Raw genomic sequence first — 22576 nt, forward strand, 5'->3', positions numbered from 1 at the left:
TCTAGCACAGGGTTGTCACATTCAGGGAAAAGCATTTTTCAAGGTCAGGAAAAGTCAGAGACTGTTCTGTATAAGTCAGGGAAATACTAAGTTCTTCCTCAAAGTAAGTGAAAACGGAAAGACATCTACGAAGGTATTAATTTCAGTTGCTTAATCGCTGGCTTTACTGGCGAAGAATTCGTCTTCTGTGGTTAGTGAAAAGTCCGGGAATTTTCATCATCTTAATAAGTGGCAACCCTGCAGCAGTTTCCCCATAATAATGACTCCTCTTAAAATAAGGAACCCTCGGATATTATAGCATTCCCAACAACGCATCATTCGTTGCTATATGAAGACATGGAAACATGCTGTCTATTTGATGGAGTTCAAATTCAACCACAAACATAAAATTGACGCACGGTTTTCAGTGTTTCGCCACCTAACATAGCGTGTAGTTTGAATTGGAGGCTAATGCAAATCGGCATTCACAATTTGCGATCCTATTGCAGCCCTGGCCAAACATAACTGCACCAGGAGTCAATTGCAGTTATGTATTTCCGGACTTACTGGGTATCTGGGGCAGATGGACAAGTTTCCGGCCTTTCTCTCCGTGCTTCAGTTTGTCGGATTCCTATCACCGTCTCGCAAATCTGCCAGTTGTCGCCCAGTCTGTTCCATCCCCAATAGGTTAAAGCCCTTTACTAAATGACCCTCCAGAAAAAAACTCCCAAGTTGACGAAACGTTCCCGAAAGTAACGATTCTAAGAGCTGCTCTTGATCGAGAAACTTGGTTTTTGTGAGCAGGCATGCTGTGTTACAGTAGCCAAACATGAGCAGCTGACGTGAGATCAAAAGCGCTTTCGTTTGTCTTGGCCAGGAGGCTTCGGCTTTTCGCAATCGGATTACTTGTCCGGATGATGCGGGCCATCGTGACGTCACTTCCTGTAAAACCCGGGAAGTTTGAATGATTGATAAACTACAACCTCGCCAAATTTTTTTCTTGGATGATCAGTCAAATAATTCTACGCCAGGCCATCAAAGAATCATAGCTATGTATTAACCTATTACCATAATACATGAAAACAGCATCATCGCTCATGAAGTTAATATTTCAAGTATGAAAACACGCAAAAGTTTGACACTGGTTGATAGCAAATGCGACTAAAGAGTGCCGGCCTGCGCCTCTTTGAAGAAAGATAACTTGAGAATCCAAAAGAATTTAACAAGGAGGGAAAAGTGAGATCTCACTGTGGTTAAGAGCTTTCGATTGGCCATTAAAAACAATTATCTTACAACTTAATAAAAATGATCAGTGGGTTTAAACGCATTTCTCCGTTACTGTCTGGCCGAGCGCTCGCGAAAAGAAAGGCGAAAACACTTTTTTCTCCAGCTATCGGACAAGCTACGTTGCAAAGAACCCTTCAGTACTAAGTAATTTGCCAGTTGGTAATTGTTAATGGGCAATGGAGTTTGCTTTTTTGCTTAATTATCTCACAAAAACAGGAAAATATGACAAGACTTTCCTTGCGAGGTCGAGCAGCTGACGCCAGCTTCAAGGCAAAATAGTCCAAACATTCTGTATCTAAACACCACAATTCTAGGGGCAATGCACAAGTTTTTTTCTCACAGGTTTGGAATACATAAGGAGGGTTCAATTACTCACTGGACTAGTACTTAAGTTTAACTCAACTTTATCTCTTTCATCATCTTACTAATGTAAATCAACTGAAACACAGCATTTTTCGTCGCCTTGCTCATTTTTTTTGTGGATCATAAGTTTATTTCTATGACATGATGTCTCCGTATCAGAGATCTAGAGAAAGCTGAAGATATTGTGAATATGTTTGGGCAGAAAACTGAGTCCGGAGTACACGATTTGGTGTGAAATTTCGAGAAATTTCTCGCAAAAGGTAATGATCAGTTCAAAAGAAAGTCCGTGTCCTCGGGCGTCCGCATATTTTGCAAGCTTTTTCAAAATTCTAGGTTGCTCAGCAAAAGTCTTCTTTACAAAGGTTAAATGGCATGGGTAAATTAAAATAGACTCCTTTGAATCATCATTTTGTATCTATCTATTATTTTAATAATGTTAGAGGCAAATTCTATAACTTCAGGTCAAGTTTCAGCAATAAACACAAACTTATAATTTTCACTGTTTTTCACTCGGCGAAACAAACGCACTGATCATTTTTACAGTTGAATATAACCTATTAATCTCAACTGGAACGTTTTCACTAAGATTTTACCTCGTCCCGAGCCAAATGTCAGTTTCATCAGTACTTTGTATAATTAATAAGATGTATTTTTTCTGGCGCGGACAATCTCAGCTTTTCCAATTAGCGCAAGTACACGTAACTCTTCACTGCAATAATTTCTGCATAATTAATGGATTGAAAATAAATGAACACTTACCTGTATCGAGAAAAGAAGATTAAAAATCTATTCAGCAAGAAAAAAAAACCCCATCCGGAGCCTGGCTGGAAAAAAAAGTCGTTTGATGCAACAAAATCACCAGCGCCATTTTCGAAACTGGACAAAATCCCGCGCTTCACAGGAAGTGACGTCACGATGGCCCGTATCATCCGGACAGCCGAGCCCACGAGTTGACCTCTCCCTCCTGGTCTTGGCCAGGAGGGAGTGATAAACTTAGGCCTGGGCGCTAATGCAGATATCGGCGTTGAAAAAATTCGAGGTGTCCGGCCATCGTGACGTCACACGAAAGCCGGCCCGGGAATTTTAAATGGCAACATATTTTGGGAAGCCATTTGTTTACCTAAAGCCCAATATTTCAAGTAATCCATAACAAAACTATGAAAGAACTCAAGGTATGCTACACTTAATTCAATATAAAGTATTCTGAGTGCTATGTTGTACATAAAACTGAAAATCAAATGACAAAACTACTCAAACGCTGCGATCGATCGATAAGATGTCAACATCAAATTGTAGCAGGCTGCGACCTTTCATGAAGTGTATCTCACGAACCCTAAAATATATAGCATGGAGATAAAAACATAAGCTTTAATGGTATGACATCTTCCTAATTTCTGAAAAATTAAATCATGAAACAATTTTATAAAAATGATCAGTGGTTTTAAGCACCGTTCTTTGTAGGTAAATTGCGTGACAGCCGCGATAAATGGCGAGAAAAACATCAACTAAAACGACTAAAAAGCTCTCGTCGTAAACCGATTACGACCATTGAGTTATATTCTACTTACTAAGTTCAAACCTCAAGTAGATAATTGTTTGATTTTAGTTTAAACCAAATAAAAAAGTTAAGAAATGGTATATCAATAATCGGCGAGCAAGATGAGCTGACGCGGAATTTGACGCGAGCTTCCCTCTGTAAAAAAATAATTATTATGACAAATTTACAATTTATAAAAACTATCGACCTTACAGAAGAACGTAAAAAGTATTCGAAGACTCGGAGCAGACATACAGGAGCAATATTGTAGCCTGGTAAGTGATCTGACCAATTTATGTTAGAATGTAAGGTTACATTTACAGTAACTGGACGGAGTATGTTTCCTCGATCAAGCAACATACTCGTATTGAAACGCGATTTCTCTGAACGATCGAAAACATTCCTTACGAAGGGCCCTCGAACCAATATCGAGAAACTAATGAAGTTCATATTTTCAACGAACCATTGTCAAAACGGGTACGGTTTGATGGAAATATTGCGATAATAAACGAGGAAATTCAGAAAGACTTGTTTCCTCGGGCGTCCGCATAATTTATCCACCATTTACAATATTTCTGCAGCAGCTTACTGGTCTGTTTGACTACAGTAAGCTCATTGAAGACAGATACGGATACACTTAGAATATTCCAGCACTGTTCTAAACAATGGATTTATAGTAATCTTACCCGATTCTTCCTACATATTGAATTTTTATTGTGCCAAAAAATGCATCTCCCCACCAACACATTATTTACATTTCTCTGATGTACATCCTTCAAAAGTGTATCAACGATGTTAATTTGTTACATGTATTTCCTAGGTAATTCTGCAATGTGATCTTCAAAAATGCAGCAATGAGATCAATAGAAAGAAACACAGAGTAATCAATCAAATAAAGAGAGTACCTATGCCAAATAATAATGATGTCAAGGTTGGTATTCAAATAAACCAATATTTATCACTGGTGGTTTAAAAAGAAAAACTATCAAACGTTTATTGTGTACACTGGTTATAGAGCCCCTTACAAAGCCTGAACTTGTCCATGTACCTCACTATGCTTTAGACTCATTTCAGAATTTTTACACTTTCTACAAATGAACAATTAAAATCCCAACTTGTTTAACTGCAGGGAAAACAAGCACTGATGAGGAAATGGAAAAAACTTGCCAAATTAAACAAGAAAAAGAAAAATCATGTGTTGAAAAGTCAGAGAGTGTTATTAAGGATTCAAAAGTTCTGCAAGCAAGAGCCACTTGTCTACAGAAGGCAGTCAAAGGTGTTTCATCATTTTCATAGTTTTTGTTTTTGTTTATTATATGCAATAAGTGCTTTGACATTATACAGTAGCGTTCATTCACTGAACAGAGACTAAATTATTTCACAACAGATTTCGAGAGGGAGGAACCTGGATGACCCTGTCGAAGATGTCAAGAAACTATTTGAGCAGACCTCTACTACAGGTACATTGGAGCATTTCAACAAACAATGATCAAGGAGAGATCCATGGTCTAAAGGACAACCGGTGCTAAAGAAGAAATTTGGGCTCGATATTACAATATTTTATCCTATGATAGCACTCTATGATTCAGCTTCAAACAATTTACACTGGAAATTTTGTATTTGTTTGACAGGAAGCCCTTCTCTTGAGAAGGAAGGTGGGGGGGGGGGGGGTCTGCTCCTGACAAGTATTACTGATTTAAGAAAACTTAAGGAGCTTTTGCAGGGTTTTGTCGACTTTTATTTCAAGAATTATTTTTCCTATAAACCATTAAATTATAAAAGTCATGACCCACTCCCAGATGTCACTAGTATTGCATGACCCACTCTCTTTTTCATGTATCTAACTACCCTCCCCCCCCCAACCAGTCCTATCTTTTAAAAATGCTCAAGCAACAAGACTTGTGACGTTATTGATAAAACATATATTAATATTATTATAGAATGTACATGCTACAAATAAATTGGGCATTTTTATGACCATAGTTGATATACTGGATGACGATGTGGAGGCCAATCAAAAATGTGTCAAGGAGCCGTGCCAGCCAGTAGACTCTCCACTGCTGCACTCATGTAACAAAGATGAAGTTTGTCCCTCAGAACTGTTTCGTGTACTTCCTGTGGGTGGAACAGGAGAAGGTTAGCACTGCTTTTCTCACCACTTGTATCAATACTACCATGATTCAAGAAAATAGAAACACTAAGATTACAGCTGTCTGCTGTTGACTTACTTTTAATTGCTAAACAGTGATCAAGAGTACAATGTAAGTGTTCACTGGTCAAGAGGATTGCAAAACTAAACTCATTTTCAAAATGATAAGTTTGTTACACTGAATGGTATATTATTTATTTTCTGCAACCATCACTGTTCTCCTCTTAAAGCAAGATTTTTTTTCTTTTACCTTCCATTATAGAAAGTGCCAAGTGTGCTTTAGAGGGATGCACAAATAACTGTGGGGCTGCTTCAAAGACATTGCGAACCCTACAAGGATTTTATGAGGTCAAATCAATATTTGCTACTATGAGCAACCTCAAGGTGGCAAAATTAAAAGTCTGTAATGTTCATTACAATAGAGATCGTCGTCGTCATCAACAGTCAAAAAGTCAAACCCTACCTGTGCACATCACAGATTATACGTGTAAACTATGTCACAGAAACGTGAAAGCAACTAAATCCTATGCCTGTCAGAAACATGTTGTTAAATGCAATAACGGGGAGCTTCCAATGTGTGCAGTGCCGTGCACTTTTTTCTCAGAGTATGTGGTGCAGACTGCGACTATTGAAGATCACGAGGAGTTTTATCACAAGTGTAATCCAACTGCAGCATCACAGATACAAGCTTTTGTGTGTAAAAAATGCAATGAACCATTTCTTGAAATGGCAAAAAATCAAAAGAAATTGGAACAGTCTCAGAAGAGATTAAAGGCAATTCTGGAGGAAGTTGATGTCAATGCAAAGAATGCCAAACAAATGGAAAGTAAACTACTTTGTGAAAGTCCAAACAAAGAGAATATCTTCTGCAAAGCAACCTCTGATACAAAGGAATTAAAGGCCCATCAGTATGAGATAAAAGAAGTACTCTATAAAATTCTGGAGGTGACCAAAAATGAAGATGACATGTTTGTGGGGGTCACAAAAAAATCATCTTTGATACTTTCAAAAAACATCCTTCTGAATGGCGTGGTGACAAGCAACAAAAAATTAATTGTCAATTTCTTGAAAGATTCAGTACTTGTGAAATATGAAGTCATTGGAAAGACTGTGAAAACCAATTTTATACTGAAACCACAACACAGAACGTCCATGCAGTCCTTAACCAGAGAAATACTAGTTGCTTTTGAGGAACTACAGAGTCTTTCTGTATGTCTTGGTATTTTTGAAGAACACTGGGTATCTGCTTGCCAGCATTACAACTTGAATAACAAATACAAAGGAAACAAGACCATGTTTCAGATAGATAATGAATATACCCTTAAATACCCTAAACAAGTCACTGCTGTCATCCGAGAAACAGTACGCAGTACAATACACAATGGCAGTGAATGTCAAATTGTTTTGCCTAAATCAGACCGACATGTACATGTGCGTCAGTTGAGATGTGAACCCTGCAAGCTCCTTCTGCGAAACTGTATTCGCAAACTGCCTCGTGCACTTGTCAATCGTAACTTGGAGGATGAAAGAACATCTCCACATTCATTTACTCCACTGACCTCCTTGGGAAATGAAGAACTTCTAAGAAGATGCCGAAGGATGGGAGAATACATTGTTAAATTAAAACAATCCCGCAACAGGCTTTTGAAGTTGTATGAAAATGCTACAAAGAAGGAGAACTTAATGGAATTGCCTGAAAATGTGTCTCTAACATCAGGAAAACTAGGCACTTTGATGGAACTTGCTCTATCCAAAAATCTACTTCAAGAAAATTCAGTCTTATATGCATTGTTATGTGACACTGTCACCTCTTTGATGAAAGCAGAAGTTGAGGGCAAAAAATCTGGTGAGTCTAAGAAGAAAATGCACCCTAAAGGAATGCGCTTTCATCCAGTTGTGTTGAAGTGGTGTGCAGAGTTGGCTGGAAAATGTGGACAAGGAGGTTACAACTTGGTGCGAGAGATACTACCAATACCATCTCTCCCTACAGTGAATAGCTACAGGCAATCTCATAAATCCTACAATGTTGTTTCCCAAGAAAACTTGAAACTTTTTTCACAAGAACTCACAAGGCGAAACTGTAAGGGACTAGGCGGCATCCACTGGGATGAAATTTACATAAAGAAAGGCATTAAAGTATGTGCAAGAACAAACCAACTGGTGGGCTTTGAAGATCTAGAAATTCCAGAAAATATTACAGAAGTGATCAACCTGGAGGAAATAGAGCACACACAAACAAACTCTGATCACATGTTTGAATACAACATCAATGGAGATTCCTCAACCGATGACAACTCTACTTCCTACGATACTGACGGGGAGCTGGGCATGGCTTCATGCAGACCAATGGCCAAAACAATTTTACAGTTCTTTTGGTCCTCTATTGAAGGAGATTTTACCTGGCCAGTTGCAAGCTTTCCTATAAACAACATAAATGCAAAAATACTTGGCAATTGTGTATGGAACACGATAAGTATTCTCAGTGAGATCCAATTTGGCAAAGACAATGAAAACAAAGTTCAAGTTTTATATGGAGTGTGTGATGGAGCCACACACAGCTCAGCATTTTTCAATCAACTTGGCTCAATAAATTGGATGACTGAGAATCCCTACAACAATAACAACCCAATCTTCTGGTTGTCTGACCCACCCCACATGATAAAGAAGCTGCGCAACTTTTTGACATCCCAAAAACGCAACCTCAGGTTCAATGACTTTGAGATATCTATAGACCACCTGACTGATGTAGCAGAGAGGGGACTCACAAAACTGTCATCAAAGCATTTATTTCTTACTTCCCGTACCAAGATGTCAGTTAAACGTGCTGCAGAAACATGCTGCAAGGAAGTTGCCGATGACATCCTATATAACAGCAAGTATGGTTTTCAAAAGACCCTGATGACCAGACAGTATATAAGGAAAGTTTCAGAATACTTCAAGATAATGAACAGCATCTCAGTTAAGGCAGACACCATACAAAAACTGATTAAAGTACTTGTTTTTTTTAAGAGATGGTTCACAGAAATAAATGAGCAAGCAAAAGATCACAGAGGAGGCCTTACAGAACACTGGAAGAAATTTATTTCAAAGCACACATATTTTGACCTGACACGTTCTATCCGCGGATTCATAGGTTTAATATCCTATGTGAAGATTAATCACCCTGATACCATTATAGTTCCACGAACAACAAACCAGGATGATGTTGAGAACTACTTCAGCTTGCAGCGAAGTAGGATTGCCGGTGGGGAACCAACTGTGCAACAATATATGGAAGGAAATTCAAGTTTATCGACAAGTCTCCTTATTAAAGCTGAAAAGGAAGAACACAACAAACATGCCTTTATAGGGTCATATGCTGCCCTAGTTACACCAAACTTTGTCTCTGTGCCGTTAAAAAGGAAAAAGAAAAATTCTTGCAAAAAGTTGTTTAACAATCAAGATGTCTTACGACGCGATAGCAACCATGGCAAAAGTTATCTGTCTGTGAGTGAGAGTGAAGTTGAAAGTTTTCACACACAAAAAGATGAGCAACAGTTATACAGACACGCTGAACAAGTCCTGGAACACATAACTGTTAAATCTCCAAGTACAATCATTGGTCAGAGCCTTAAACTGGTCAGCATTCTCCGTGAGAAACAAAACAGACAACATCTCCTTCAATTCCTAAAAAAATTCAACTTCCTACTGCGACATCAGCATTTTGTGTGTGGGAAATGGCACACAAACAGCCTTAATGATGCCCTTACTGCTGTACAACAAGATAACCAATTACAAGGATTCTGGCAGACACTTTTGGTTGAAGTTAATGTTGCAATTCCATCAAATCAAATGTTTCATATGTTTTCAAAAAAGTTTTGCAAAAGGAGGTGTGTAACATTCCTTGCAATTGATGAAATAAACCCAAAGAGTGAGGACCAAAAAACAGCAATAAGGCAAATGCTTCGCAGCTTCGACAAAGAACCAGTTAAACAGAGAATGAAAGAGGTACATGTAAAATCTACCGACATATGCTTCAAATGTGGTGAACAAGGGCACTGGGCAAAGCAATGCCAAAAGAAAATCCCACATGACCCTGCTTGGCTTGAAAAACAGCAATGCTTTGCTTGTGGACAGACTGGCCATTTGAAAGTAGACTGTAAATCAACAGTTAAGGTGTCTGGTGTTAAGGATGCAAGAAGGAATTCAAGCATTGGGGTAAGAATACAATAATTATTTAAGACAATGGCAGAATGAGCGTGTGTACCTTTTCTAAATTATAGAAAAATAACAACTTTCTGTTTTTGCTTATTTCATTTAAAAAAAAGGAATCCTTGACTCTGGCAAATGCAAGCATTGTTATTATTTAAAATAATTATGGTGTTTTGCACTGCTACTATTATATAACTGAACAAATGTTTCTTTTGAGCTTTACATGAAGTAAATGAAGTTATTCAAAGTGGAGACATAATTGTAGACTGTGCATAGAATACATGTCTTTGAGTTTGTTTATACTCACCAAGGGGTTTCATAGATTATATATTAAAATTGGTTTCTTTTCCTCTTTCTTAGCCTGGAGACAACTATAGGTTGAATGATCCATTAACAATACAACTGCTTCGTTTACCTGAGTTTAATTTGAGAGAACATCCAAAACTACATGAGGTAACAATTCCAACCAATGGAACTTGTGAAAGTGTTAATAGTGAGCGGTTCCTCAAGCAAGGATCAAATGCCTGGAAGGAAGCACGAAGGGGGAAGATTAATGGAAGCAGAGCTGCCATCGCATTAGGTAAGATTAATGTGTATGATTGTAAGAATACTATTTCCTGTCAGCTGTCAGTTACATGGTGATAAATTAAATGTAATAAATTACATGTATCTTGAATTGCTTTACTATGCTCTCTGGTTAAAAAAAAAGAACTTGTGCCACTCCCTCAACCAATCATATGCAAGAACAAAACGACTTGATTACAAAAGTTTTACAAGTGTAGCACAGTTTACATGTATTTTCTTTAAGTTCTCATTGGTTTATTTCATTGTTTACCAAAAATTGGGGCTTGGTTTTGCAACACAATAATATTGAAGAACACTCTATAACACTGTGACAAAACATTCTCTTTCTCACCTTTGAACTTAATTTTCATTATCATCCCTTTTAAGGTTGGAGAGGAAGACAAGAAATGACAAATTATGCACAGGAGTTAATGCCAGGTTCTGTGAGAACACCTAAGACAATCAATGATGCAATGAAATGGGGATCAATGTGTGAGGATCACGCTGTTGCAACATACATTCATGGCATGTCATGCCAAAAATTTGAAAAAACAGGTCTTTGGATAACAAAAGATAAAGAAGGTTCACCTTGGCTTGCTGTCTCGCCTGACGGTATTGTCGACGACGACACAGTGGTAGAAATAAAGTGCCCTTATATGGGAGGGAATCCCTTCCCATATAGAAAAGTACCATTGCTATATATTCCACAATGTCAACTGGAAATGTTTGCAACAAACACTCAAAAATGTCACTTTGTTTGTTGGACACCTAGAAGAACAGTGATTTTCCTGATCAAGAGAGATGAAGAATTTATACAAGAGCTCCTTGTCCAACTAAAATGTTTCTGGAAAGAAGCACAAATTGGGGAAGTTCTGAAGTGGAATATGAACCTTGACTTTCTGAAAACTAAAGCTCAAAACATCAGTGATCAATCAGTACTCCTTAAAACACTAGTCTCTTGCAGAAAAGAAAATGCCATGGAACATAGCCATTTCAATCTATTCTGGAAAAAAAATGAGGTGGTTCCTAAACGAAAATGCCATGGTTGTGGAAAACTTCAAGTCATTTGCAAGCTGAATCCCTGTGACAAGAAGATAACTAGTACCAACTGCCACTCTCTTAACATGTTTCAGTCTTACACTTATGCTTCTGGTCAAATACCTAACTCCTGTTACATAGACACGTTTTTAGAAGCCATCTATCATCCTTTTACTCGACAAATAACTCCAGCAACAACAAACTTCATACACACAACCTCAGCTATGGATACACTCCTCGAGTCTATTGTCATACGAGAACAAGGAAAGTTTCACTCAAGCAAAATGGTTTTCTGGTCCTATCTGCGGAACAACACGACCAATGGTCAGACAACATTTCCACTTGGCCAGATGGCTGCAATCTCAAACATCTTCAGTGCTCTTTGCTCAAATATGTCACAACAGGAAAAGAATGCTCTCTTTGTTACAGAGTCAGTAAACATAAAATGCTGCAACTGCAATCATAGTCGTGACACTGTGAATACCTACAGCACTTATTTCATTCATAACACTAACATCAAAATGACAGATGTTATCAATTCCACCTATGATCCAATAAGAGTGGCAGAGAAGCTTCTCATTCAGCAGGACATTCTTTGCTCGCAAAGAAGTGTTTGTTTGAGGTCAAATGAGGATGGTTCTGTTTGTGGTGGTAAACTTTTGCAAACTTCATCAGTAGTTAACGATCCATTTTTAATTGCAATTGAGCTTGACAAAGATGAAGCTAGACCAGTTCAGCCAGGTCTCTCGAGCAAGCTTCACCTTAACCTTGGCAAACACAAATATGACCTTGCAGCAATTATATGCCATCACAATCATCATTTCTGGTGTGAAGTATTTGTCTCTGATAAACGATACAAGGAAGGATGGTACTTATACAATGACATGTGGAACAATGGCAAAGCAGAATACATTGGAAAAAACCCCCAAGTTAAAACTCCATCTCATATGTACATATTACTGTTTGAAAAGTCTCAAATTAACAACATTACAACGTCAGGGTCAAAAGACCACTCAGCATCCATCAGAAAAATTGTGTCCATGGCTCATCAGAATGATATTACATCAGATGCAAAGCAAGTGAAGCAGAATTACCTCAATATTTTGAAATACTGTGCTATACCTATTAATGAAACAACGTCATGCAAAGAACTTAGATCTCTACTCTTGGAAAATGAAAAAAGTATTCTTGACTCTCTCAACAGCACTACAACAAAGAGCACGAACCAAAACACTGGTTACCTGAAGCGCAGAAGTGAAAACTTGGACGACACAGTTTCTTCAAAGAGATCTAAGTCTCTTTAAACTTGGGTACTAAAACGTACAAGTAAAGGAGATCGTATTGGCGCCGCATTGATTAATTCAAACAGTTCAACGCGCGTTACTTTCACTGAGCGACAGTCAAACCGCAAATTGACTCCGGCGACAAATTCCACTGATCATTTCAATCGTTTATTCTTCGACATTATTAATACGCTGGGTATTTTGCTAGAATTATAACCTACTCTGGAGTCAAGTGTCAAGTTTACTGATACTATCTACGTCGAAAAAAAACAAATTTCTCCGGGCGAACAAACACATCTCTCTGGCACAATTTTTCATACAGATGGACAAGCCGAAACGCTTCGAAAAGCCTTTCCGCAGGATTCTGAAATAACAATGAATATTCACTCACCTCTCCAGCAACAGAACAAGATTTTAAGTCTCCTTAACCAAATGACAAGCCATTTTCAAGCTTATATAATCAAGATAAATAAGCTTGAAGTAGTGACACGAATAGCGACACGGCCGCCATTTTCGAAAACTCTTCGCATTTGCACGCTGGCTTTGCCGTGACGTCACGATGGCCCGAGACCTCGAATCAGCCGCGCTCACGAGTTTATCACTCCCTCCTGGTCTTGACAGTGGCCACAAAAAGCTGACCAAAAGGAACGCAGCCTCTGGGAACGAGATTGGCGTAAGCACTGGAAAATACATGCGCGCGCATGACACGTAATTTCAGTTCATGACGTAAAAAATGATAGCATAAGAGTAAAATCGCCGGGAAAAATGTTATCAGAATGTCGATCGTTAAGCATGAAGATTTGAGCTCTTTTTAGCCAGTTTGGGATTACGCAATTAAAATATTTTTGCAGTCGGACAAATGACAGGTGCCTGTGAAGTGCAGACAGAAGGAGAAGGTATTGCCTCTAACTTGTCAGCGTTGTTTGGTGTCCTTTGTTGCCCTTTTTTGCCATTTTGATCTGCCCTTGGGAATACGTCCTTTAAGAGAACCGAGAGAGCGCAAAAAAATTCTTTAAGAAAAAGAGTTGAATCTCATGCTTTTAGTCCTCTAACGAGAAACATGAGAAATAGAAGTAGAAAGAATGTCATTAGGCGACTTACCACTTCATGATCGGTTACGCAAACAGCAGATCTGAAATCGGGTATGATTTACGTACGCGTCCAATGACTACTACGCAAGTGAAACAATGCTCATTTAAAATTTTCACAATATTTTGGCTCTCCACACAGTTTACCCCCTAAGTTGGGAAAATAACGTATTCTGGTCTTCGATGTCACAGAGGAACAGAAAAGCGCATGTAATTAAACATTTCGAGGAGTACCCCTAGGTAAAGTTTGTAGAAGATTGTCCCGTCTACCCAAGCAAAATCTTTCCTTTACTCCTTAAGATCCAGAAGCAGGCGAAAATAACGTATATCAAATGCTATACCTCTCACAAGTGTAAGTTGTAAATCCGTAGTAATCAAATATTTCAGTTTTTCAGTTGTATGTGTTTCTCTCCAGGACAAATCCAGTCGACAAATGAACCCCGACTCGACTTGGAGAGAGTACAATCCCCACCCCCACCCAGAGGTTTTCGACGGTATTTCACATGTGCTGTTGCCGTGGTGCAGTTGTTTATGTTTCTCTGGATGTGCTGGGCAACAACATTTGTGGAAATTGGATTGTCACCAATGGCATTTCAACGAATAGGTGAACTTTAACTCTTGTGGCAGACACTCATACTCCAAAAAAAAAAAAAATAAATAAATAAATAAATACATAAATAAAATACGGTGACAGTGAATTACTTTTATTTATTTATTTATTTATTTATTTATTTATTTTTTCATTTATTTATTTATTTATTTATTTATTTATTTGTGCCATAACCCCGCCTCGATTAGCCTTTTTTTTCCTGATTTGTGGGTGAAATAAATCTTGTATTTAAGTTTCAAAATATCAATAAATGTTTTGTTGTTCTTCATAGATGCTGCTGGCTTCTCAGAAATGTCATAAACGTTCGTGAAAGAAAGCTTTTGACTTGTAGAAGTACGACTTGTAAAAGAGACGAGTCACAGAATAAAAATATCATTTCGTTACTTTTCCAGAACCTGACACATTTCGCGGTAATGTTACTGTAACGCACGCCGTACTACCAAACCCATTGATTGGTCCCTCGGGAACACAACTGGTGTCTTTGGGAGCGCTCTTCCCGCCATGCATCAGGGAGGACCATTCACTCAACGTCCAACAGGTACAGGCTTTTTATCCACGCCCTGGCGCAAGTGGAGAAGGACTGGGATGCTGTGAGGTTCCACAATTGAATATAGCGGGAACAGCGATGAAGGTAGAATGGCAAGGCCAATTGCTGCTCAGTTCAGAGCGGTTTTCAATTGAGTGTCGAAAGTAATTTCGCATTTGCTTTGGTTTTGCATTGCTACGCTCTGTGATTGGTTAACAAAACTCGCGCCACTTTCTCAACCAATGGGAATCTTAACCAAAACCAATCGTGTTTTCGCCGCACGTGTTTTCCTACGCTTGGCGCCGGTTACATGTATTTGCTTCGAATTCTGATTGGCTCGTTGTGTTGTTTACATCTGTTGTGATTGGCCAGAGTAATTACCTTGGTCTTGGTTTTACGACACTTAATTGGAAACCGCTCTAACAAGCTTATTGTATTTAATTATTTGTCTTCTCTCTCACAAATTTTATTGCAATGTTTAACTGTCCAACAAGATAACGTTACTTTGCCAGTCAGAAAAGCTTGACCAGGATCGTGTCGCAAAAGAAAAACCAATCAGATGCGAGATGAATAAATGTGTTTTGTTCTCACTTCTGGAGGGGAACAACATTCTCAAGTACCAAGTCAATCAAAGATTGCTTTTAGTCAATCATTTTCGGATTTAGTTAAGTCAGATTTTTTGGCCTGTTTTGTAAGCTGAAAAATTCCCTGCCAATACATATTTGTTCCCTATCATAGTAAACACGAGTTATAGGTTCAACCATCCCCCTCTGTACGTGGATAATTCAAGTTGCAATTTAAGATTGTTTTGTCTCTAAATGGATAGGAAATCGAATTTAGAATAGTCTCGAGATCTAGATTTAGATTGATTGCGGGGAATGCAACCAGAAAGGTTAACATTTATGTAAATTTCTACTTTAAGCTTCTTTCATGATAAAGCAGATATTTATTTAGATTTGAGAGAGTTTATATATCATCTGACCTCCGGTGGAACTGTCATGTTGCTGAAATATGTAAAAAAAGTAACGAGCCGGTTATATTTTCTTAAACAACTGAAGAGAGCGAATATCCCCATCAAAGATCTGCTAATCTTTTACTTGACCTGTATCCGCCCAGTAACGGAATATGCATGCCCGGCGTTTCACAACGCGCTTTCCGCTGTGCTAGAACATGCAGCTACAGAAGCGCGCCTTGCGAATTATTTTTCCGTTTGTTCCATATAGCGACGCATTACATCAAGCCAATTTGGAGTCGCTCTCTCGACGCAGACAGTCCATCACAACTAAGCTTTTTGATTCCATTACTTGTAACCCAGACCATAAATTGCATGAGCTCTTGCAATTTGAATTCACGAATTGCATTTGTGAATTCAATTTAAGACGAAAGAGGAATTTTAATGTTCCTCTGGCTAAGACGAAGAGACTTATGAACACATTTATATATAGTAATTGTGATTAACTTTCTAGTTATATGTATAGTGTACATTTTTCTTATTTCTTTTTTACCTTTTATTAGATTTTTTTTATTAGAGTTATTGTAACGATTAATCTAATTCAGCCTCTGGCTGCGATTTTGATCCGAATAAACTATCTATCTATAGCTATCTCTATCTATCTATCTTAATGGTAATGACGTTCTGACGAAGCTGGGAAGGTGGGACAGGCGGCCGGACTAGATGGCAGCGAAGAAGATGATTGATTTTGATGTTTCATATGTCTTGTAGGAAGAATGCAGTGTTCTCTCACATGGTCGAGCTCAATGGAGACCAACACGGTGTAGTCAAAGGTCTTCGTCCCAGTCCCGTGTGCAGCATATTCTACGGCCCTGTTGTGGAGAACTCAGTGGGCAGTGTACGCTGACCAGTCCGCAGCACTGTCGGTTTATGAACGGACGATTTCATTTTCACGCAGAGCACTGTACACAGGTACCGAAGGCTCATCTTGAGCATTATTGTTAAGGCTGGTTTGCACGTACGACGCAAGCATAAGCACAAGAAACCAACGTGTAGACCGGGGCGACGCAAGCATAAACACAAGCACAAGAAAAGGATATCGTTCCTTTTTCTTGTGCTTGCGCCTATGTTTGCGTCGTTCCGTCACCCATGTAATAACGCAAGCATGAGCTCAAGAGAAGAACATACAACAATATCTCCTCGTCATTGAATACCTCCTCGGCGTCCGCCATCTTGGATTTAAAATTTTGGTGCCAAAATTTTAATTCGCTGCGCCTGTGTATGTCACCTTGCGCTTATGCTTATCGCACGTGCAAACCAGTCTTCAGTGTTCCTTCAAGATTCTGCTTCAAACATTAAAAATGTCGAACGGGTAGACATTAAGTCCGTGTCCACTACAATTGGTTAACACGAGCTAAAAGACCCAACGATGCTTTCCTTAAGGTGCCCAATAAATCAACTACGAGTATTATTTCTCCATTAGGTGGGAAGACGGTCTGTACCCGCAGCAGTTTGTTAGGTACTCGTAACTACTTATAAAACCTGGGTGTAGAGGGCCAATGTGAAGCCAACTGTTTCTTGTCTAACGGAAGGAAGAGAAAAGACTGGAAATACCCATCGATACCCATGCTGATAAATTAGCAATGTAATGCATCAGTCAATTCCAGCTGTGCCCATCCCCTCCGGGCAATAGTGGAGCATTTTTCCACACTGTCCATCCCGGGGGTCGGGCATTAGCCTTCCACCCAATTACCCCAGGGCATTTGACCATCTCACTTTTTTCACCCTGCAGCATTGTCGCTTCCTTGATGACAAATTCATTAAGTTTCTCATACAGTAAGTTTCTTATTGAATACGTCTAGATAGGACATAAAATGGGACGCTAGAGCTGTAGAATGACCTATTTTTGCACTAACTACGGGAAACAAGACCCAGCTAGGACTTAATTTGGCCTGAAGTAGCTTAGATTTTACGAAAAGTAAGACAAGAAACGAAGAAAATAAAACATTTTTGACATGTTTGAGCTACCACCCCGGTGCATTTGAACAACTATTTTGTCCCGGCGGTGGGGCATTTGCCAGTTTATTTTCAAAAAATCCTAATTCCCGGGGGTCGGCCCAAAGGGGGGGGGGGTGGGGGATGGGGGATGGGTACTGTTGGAATTGACTGATGCATAACCCAAAGAATCTTCCCGTGTAGGTCGACTGTCTTCAAGAGCTTTGTATTTTGGGAGAGGAACCGCGGCAAGACATGCCTGAGAACTACGTAACGGAATTCTCCCCGCGACAATCAAACCAGTGGTGGAGACTTGTTACATCCATTTACCTGCACCAAGGCGTTCTGGACAGTTTGCTAGTCGCGTCTCTCCAAATTTGGCTATCGTGGGGCCAGGAAAACTCTCAGGGATGGTTGCGGATGGCCCTCTTACATCATACTGCTGGTATTGGTGGACATTTGGTACGTACGGGTTCATGAAAAAAATTACTTGCTTATATTATTATTATCATCATCATCATCATCATCATCATCATCATCATCATCATCATCATCATCATCATCATCATTATTATTATTATTATTATAAAATTAGTATTGAAAATTATTTTCAATAGCTGAAGTAGAGTTTAAAGTTTTAATTACAATTTCATATATCTCCACAGATTGGCTCATTATTTACGAAGCACGACTCGCCTCAAGCCGGCGCAGGTCCTGCTGTGGTTGGCATTATAGGCCTGGCACTAGTTGAACACGTGATTCTCTGGACAACAGTGAATGAACCCAAACGAAGGCTTGCTGTGTTAATAGGCTGTTTGTTTGTCCTGCTTGTTGTTGGAACGCTTCCACAAGTGAACAATTTTTCACTGATAGCCGGTTTACTGTACGGCTTTCTTTTTGCGTTATTACTTTGGTCTTCCGTTGTGTTTAAGCATAAAGTGATCTTGTTTCAGCTTCTATTAGTTTTTGTTATAGTGACAATGTTTCTATTCAGTGTCGTCTTATTTTACAGGGTTCAACACATTCACGTTCGTTCATTCCTTCGTTATTTAAATTGTATTCCTTATGCGGAAAATTTGTGTGATTAAGAAAGAACAGAAAAGGAAAAGGCAAAGCGATTCGAGAGCCGGGTACCTTAGATGAATATTTTTAATTCTAAAAAAAGCGAAAAAAAAAATACACTGGGATGTGTCGAAAACACCTGAAACACAGCATACCCTTTGGATAATCATAAATATAACTGTAAGAGTGTAGTAATAGTAGTATAATTCAATTTTCACTCACAATCCACAAGAAAAGCGCACTTTTCTTTGACACGAGTGAGTCTCTTGTTTTTCCTTGAGATCCCGGGATAGTCAAGCAAGCGAAGCACGCGAGAAATCGCGAAAATTGACTTCTGCGAGGCAAGATACGGCGCTTGGCATGGGGGAGGGGGGAAGGAGAGGGTGCTACCCCATCGTCGGCAAAGAATCATACATTATTATTCAACACATTGTAACACTGTCCAAAAATGGTCATGGTGCCCTGAATATTTGTCGTCCGTAGTCAACAGATATCCTGCGATACAGTATACGTAATTTGTTACTACAACAACTCAGATGCTACCTTTCGCCTCTTGATTTCTGGTAAAATCAATCCTAACTCTGGACCGGTTTCTGCTTCGACTGCTGGTAAGATCAATTGCCTCGTGATGAATGCCAGAAGCTTAAAAAGTTATTACAAACACAGCACAATAAACTGGCAATCCGTGTGTAACCTCCATCGCTTCCAGGACCTGGTGTACGCCGAAAACTCTGACGTTATATGCGTCAATAAGACATGCTGGTTGAACCAAAATATCAGCAACTCTGAATATTGCATTCTGGCTTTATAATATTTAGGAGAGATCGGTCTGATCGTCTGATCAAGATGATGGTGGAGTTCTCATCCCAATCAAAACAGCCTCCTTCAAAGCTGTCAAAGAATTTAAACCTGAATCGGAAGCCGAGCTGCAACAGCTTGAGATCATTATTGCCGAAATTACTACGCTTAGTGGTCAAAGAATTTTATTCTGTTTTTGATATGGGCCACTCAACGAAGACCCAAGTTAGAGGGATGTATTCGATAATTTTTTGCATCAAGTTTGTGACCAGTTCGACAATATGGCAATTTCGGGTGACTTTAATTTGCCAGTCATCCTCTGGGATTCCGTTGACAGCGCATCGGGTGTTAATGAACTAGCCTTTATTGAAACCCTTTATGACCACCTCTTGACATGCACAACTCAATAAAAAACCCACTCGTGGCAACAACATACTTGACCTTGTAATCACGAGCGTGCCGAACCGTGTCAATGTAACCGACACTGATTGTTTTTAAAAGATACAGGGTTTTTTACAGACCACAACGTCATTATTTTCCAGTTTAACACTTTTATAAAAGCCCTGAGATTTGTCTACGATTATGCAAAAGACGACTTTGAGGATCTGCTATCAGCAATTAACCCCTCTTCGATCATAGCCAATGACGATATAAATACTGACTGGCATCAATGGAAAGACACGTTTCTTGTAGCGGTCTCTGACTATATACAGACCAAGAGGAATAAGGGACGGAATCCCATACCTTGGATGTCTGATGCCATACTTAATTTGATTAACAATCAAAGGCTCCTGTGAGCCAACTCGTGAATGCAGATGACATATAGTAATTGAAATTTAGACGGCTACGGAAACTGCCTCAAAAGCTAAAAGAAATTATATCTTTGCCCGATTATGTAACGAAAAATGACCATTCTTTTAAAAAATGATTGTCAAATTATTCTGTACAGATTGAATAAGCCGATTATTCTGATGCGCCGATTAAAAAAAATCACGTGTTTTTTTTATTCAAAGTTCATAGGAACACGCCATGTGCAGTACGTCATGCAAATTCGTGTCCCCGATAGTCCGGGGCTACTGGATTTCGCGATCGGGCTAGTGGATTCTAACCATCACTTGACCGATGGGCAAGTGAAGTTTTTTTGGGAATTAAAATTACAAAATTACTGTAGGGCAAGCCGATCTCACAAAGGGAAATATGTTCAACAAAGTATCGCATTACATTTCATGCCCGACATAAATGCGTGAAATTTTTCCTTTGGAGTTCAGTCCACGCAATCCTCAAGTAAAAATAATGAACTATGACAAGCTCTTGCTAAATAAGAATTATTTATCGACCGCGTCCTTTTGCTTTCCCATAAATTTCCAGTTGTAAATTTCGAAAATGAAACATTTTTTCCCTGTGAAACCTCTATGAAAGCTGACAAGATCTTAAAGGGTTCATTTCACCAGAAATTTGCATAATTTTGTTTACGACGTCAATGATGCGTGACATGGCACGTTCCGCTTTCGCGTGAAAACTGACAAATTAAATTATTTTTTAATTAAATTATTTCTAAATTAAATTATTTTTAATTCCTAAAAGAAACTGCACTTTGTAGAAAAAAACGAAAAAAACGAAAAAAACTTATAACTTTGCTCAGATTCAACGAAAAATCTCCATTCTTACACTGAAATGATTGTCAAATTATTCTCTACAGAATGAATGAGAGAATTCTGACGCGTCGTGAAAAAAAATTTTCACTCTTTTTTTTTTCACTAATTGAGTTTACGACCCCGGACTTACTGAAAAACTGAAAAAACTTGTAACTTTGCTCAGATGAACGAAAAATCTCCATTCTTGCACTAAATGATCGTCAAATTATTCTCTACATATTGAATAAGAATTTCCTGATGCGCCGTGAACAATAAATGTTCGCGTGTTTTTCCAATCTCGTTCCCAGAGCCCTCGTTACCCTTGTCCAGCGGAGCGGGAAACGAGAGACTCTGGGATAAAGCGTTTCGGATCGCATTCTCATTGGCTGAATATCTCATTGGTGTTTTTCCCACTAATTGAATTTGAAACTCACTCACTGCGCACGCCCGAAAGTTAACGACAAAACCGACCGACCGACCGACTGATCGACCAAGTCAAAAGCCAGCTATCGCTATAACTCGTCCATTGCGCTACGCGCATTCACGAGTTAAAAAGGAATCTATAAGACAAAAGCTGAAGCTATCTCCCTCGAGCCACCTAAGGGAGAAGTTAATAAACTTGAGCAAAACAGTTAAGCGCATGCTGTGGAACAGCCGTGATGAGTTTCTTGGTTCCGTCGAATCCGACGTTAATACAAACCCAAAGCTTTTTTTGTCGATATTGAAGCTGGATTCCAAATCGCATACAATTCCTGCTCGAGTCTCGACGCCAATATCAGCCAGTGCATCCACTGACCCAGGTAATCGTACGCCGTTAAGATCTTCAGCTGAAAATTCTCGGGAAATAGCCAATCCGTTTAACTCCTACTTCGCATAAGTTTTCGCCCATGACGCCACCTTCCCCCCCCCTCCCCCCTTCATCTGCATGCGCCGCCAATGCACCAGCTTCTCCTGATATGTCGGAATTAAAGCTCACGGTTAGCGAAGTTCAATCCGTGCTCGAAACCCTTGATGTCACGAAAGCTACCCGAGTGCACAGAGAATTGCAGGCCCACTTACCGTCACTGGTATCCAAAGTCTTGGAGCGAAGTGTATTTTACACTTCAAAGATAGACTGTACGAGGTGGTAAGAGATTGTCAACATGGATTCATTAGAGGGCAATCATGCATGCACCTCCAACCTTTTGGAAGTTTTGGACCACGTGGGATCCCTACTAGACAACGGAAAACAGGTGGACATGATCTATATGAATATGTCTAAGGCATTCGTTAAGGTGAACCACGGCTTTCTGCTGCAAAAGTTTCACGAGTTCGGATTTGGAGGCAGCCTCTTGCAGTGGTTTAGCTCTTACCTGATGGGTCGCTGCCAACTTGTAACAGTGCTGGGTGAAACCTCTGATACTTTGCCTGTCAGCTCCGGAATACCTCAGAGCTCCTTTTTAGGCTCGATGTTATTTCTCATCTATGTAAATAACTTGCCCGATTCAGTCTTGACGAGCGATGTTGCCATGTTTGCCGAT

The 22576-nt window shown here is 39.3% G+C and overlaps 2 protein-coding genes across 4 annotated transcripts; both read left to right on the top strand.

Moving 5' to 3' along the window:
* Positions 1 to 72: 72 nt before the first annotated feature.
* LOC146457136 (inactive rhomboid protein 1-like) lies at positions 73 to 18876 on the top strand. Of its 3 annotated transcripts, XM_085092199.1 has the most exons (7): positions 73 to 133; positions 13243 to 13287; positions 13895 to 14083; positions 14482 to 14720; positions 16339 to 16539; positions 17767 to 18024; positions 18228 to 18876. In XM_085092199.1, the coding sequence occupies exons 2-7, from the start codon at positions 13251 to 13253 to the stop codon at positions 18648 to 18650; spliced, it is 1347 nt and encodes a 448-aa protein (XP_084948325.1). In that variant the 5' UTR covers positions 73 to 133; positions 13243 to 13250; the 3' UTR covers positions 18651 to 18876. The 3 variants fall into 3 exon arrangements, with proteins under 3 accessions (XP_084948325.1, XP_084948324.1, XP_084948326.1); XM_085092198.1 differs by lacking the exon at positions 73 to 133 and having other exon boundaries at positions 12788 to 13287; XM_085092200.1 differs by lacking the exons at positions 73 to 133; positions 13895 to 14083 and having other exon boundaries at positions 12788 to 13287.
* LOC146457137 (uncharacterized) lies at positions 2611 to 12412 on the top strand. Its single transcript, XM_085092271.1, has 9 exons — positions 2611 to 2801; positions 3382 to 3441; positions 3987 to 4097; positions 4296 to 4442; positions 4554 to 4626; positions 5150 to 5302; positions 5578 to 9512; positions 9867 to 10086; positions 10458 to 12412. The coding sequence occupies exons 1-9, from the start codon at positions 2787 to 2789 to the stop codon at positions 12410 to 12412; spliced, it is 6669 nt and encodes a 2222-aa protein (XP_084948397.1). The 5' UTR covers positions 2611 to 2786.
* Positions 18877 to 22576: the final 3700 nt, after the last annotated feature.

Source organism: Pavona decussata, unplaced genomic scaffold, assembly GCF_977016875.1.
Source record: "Pavona decussata unplaced genomic scaffold, jaPavDecu1.1 SCAFFOLD_245, whole genome shotgun sequence".
NCBI classification, from domain to species: domain Eukaryota; kingdom Metazoa; phylum Cnidaria; class Anthozoa; order Scleractinia; family Agariciidae; genus Pavona; species Pavona decussata.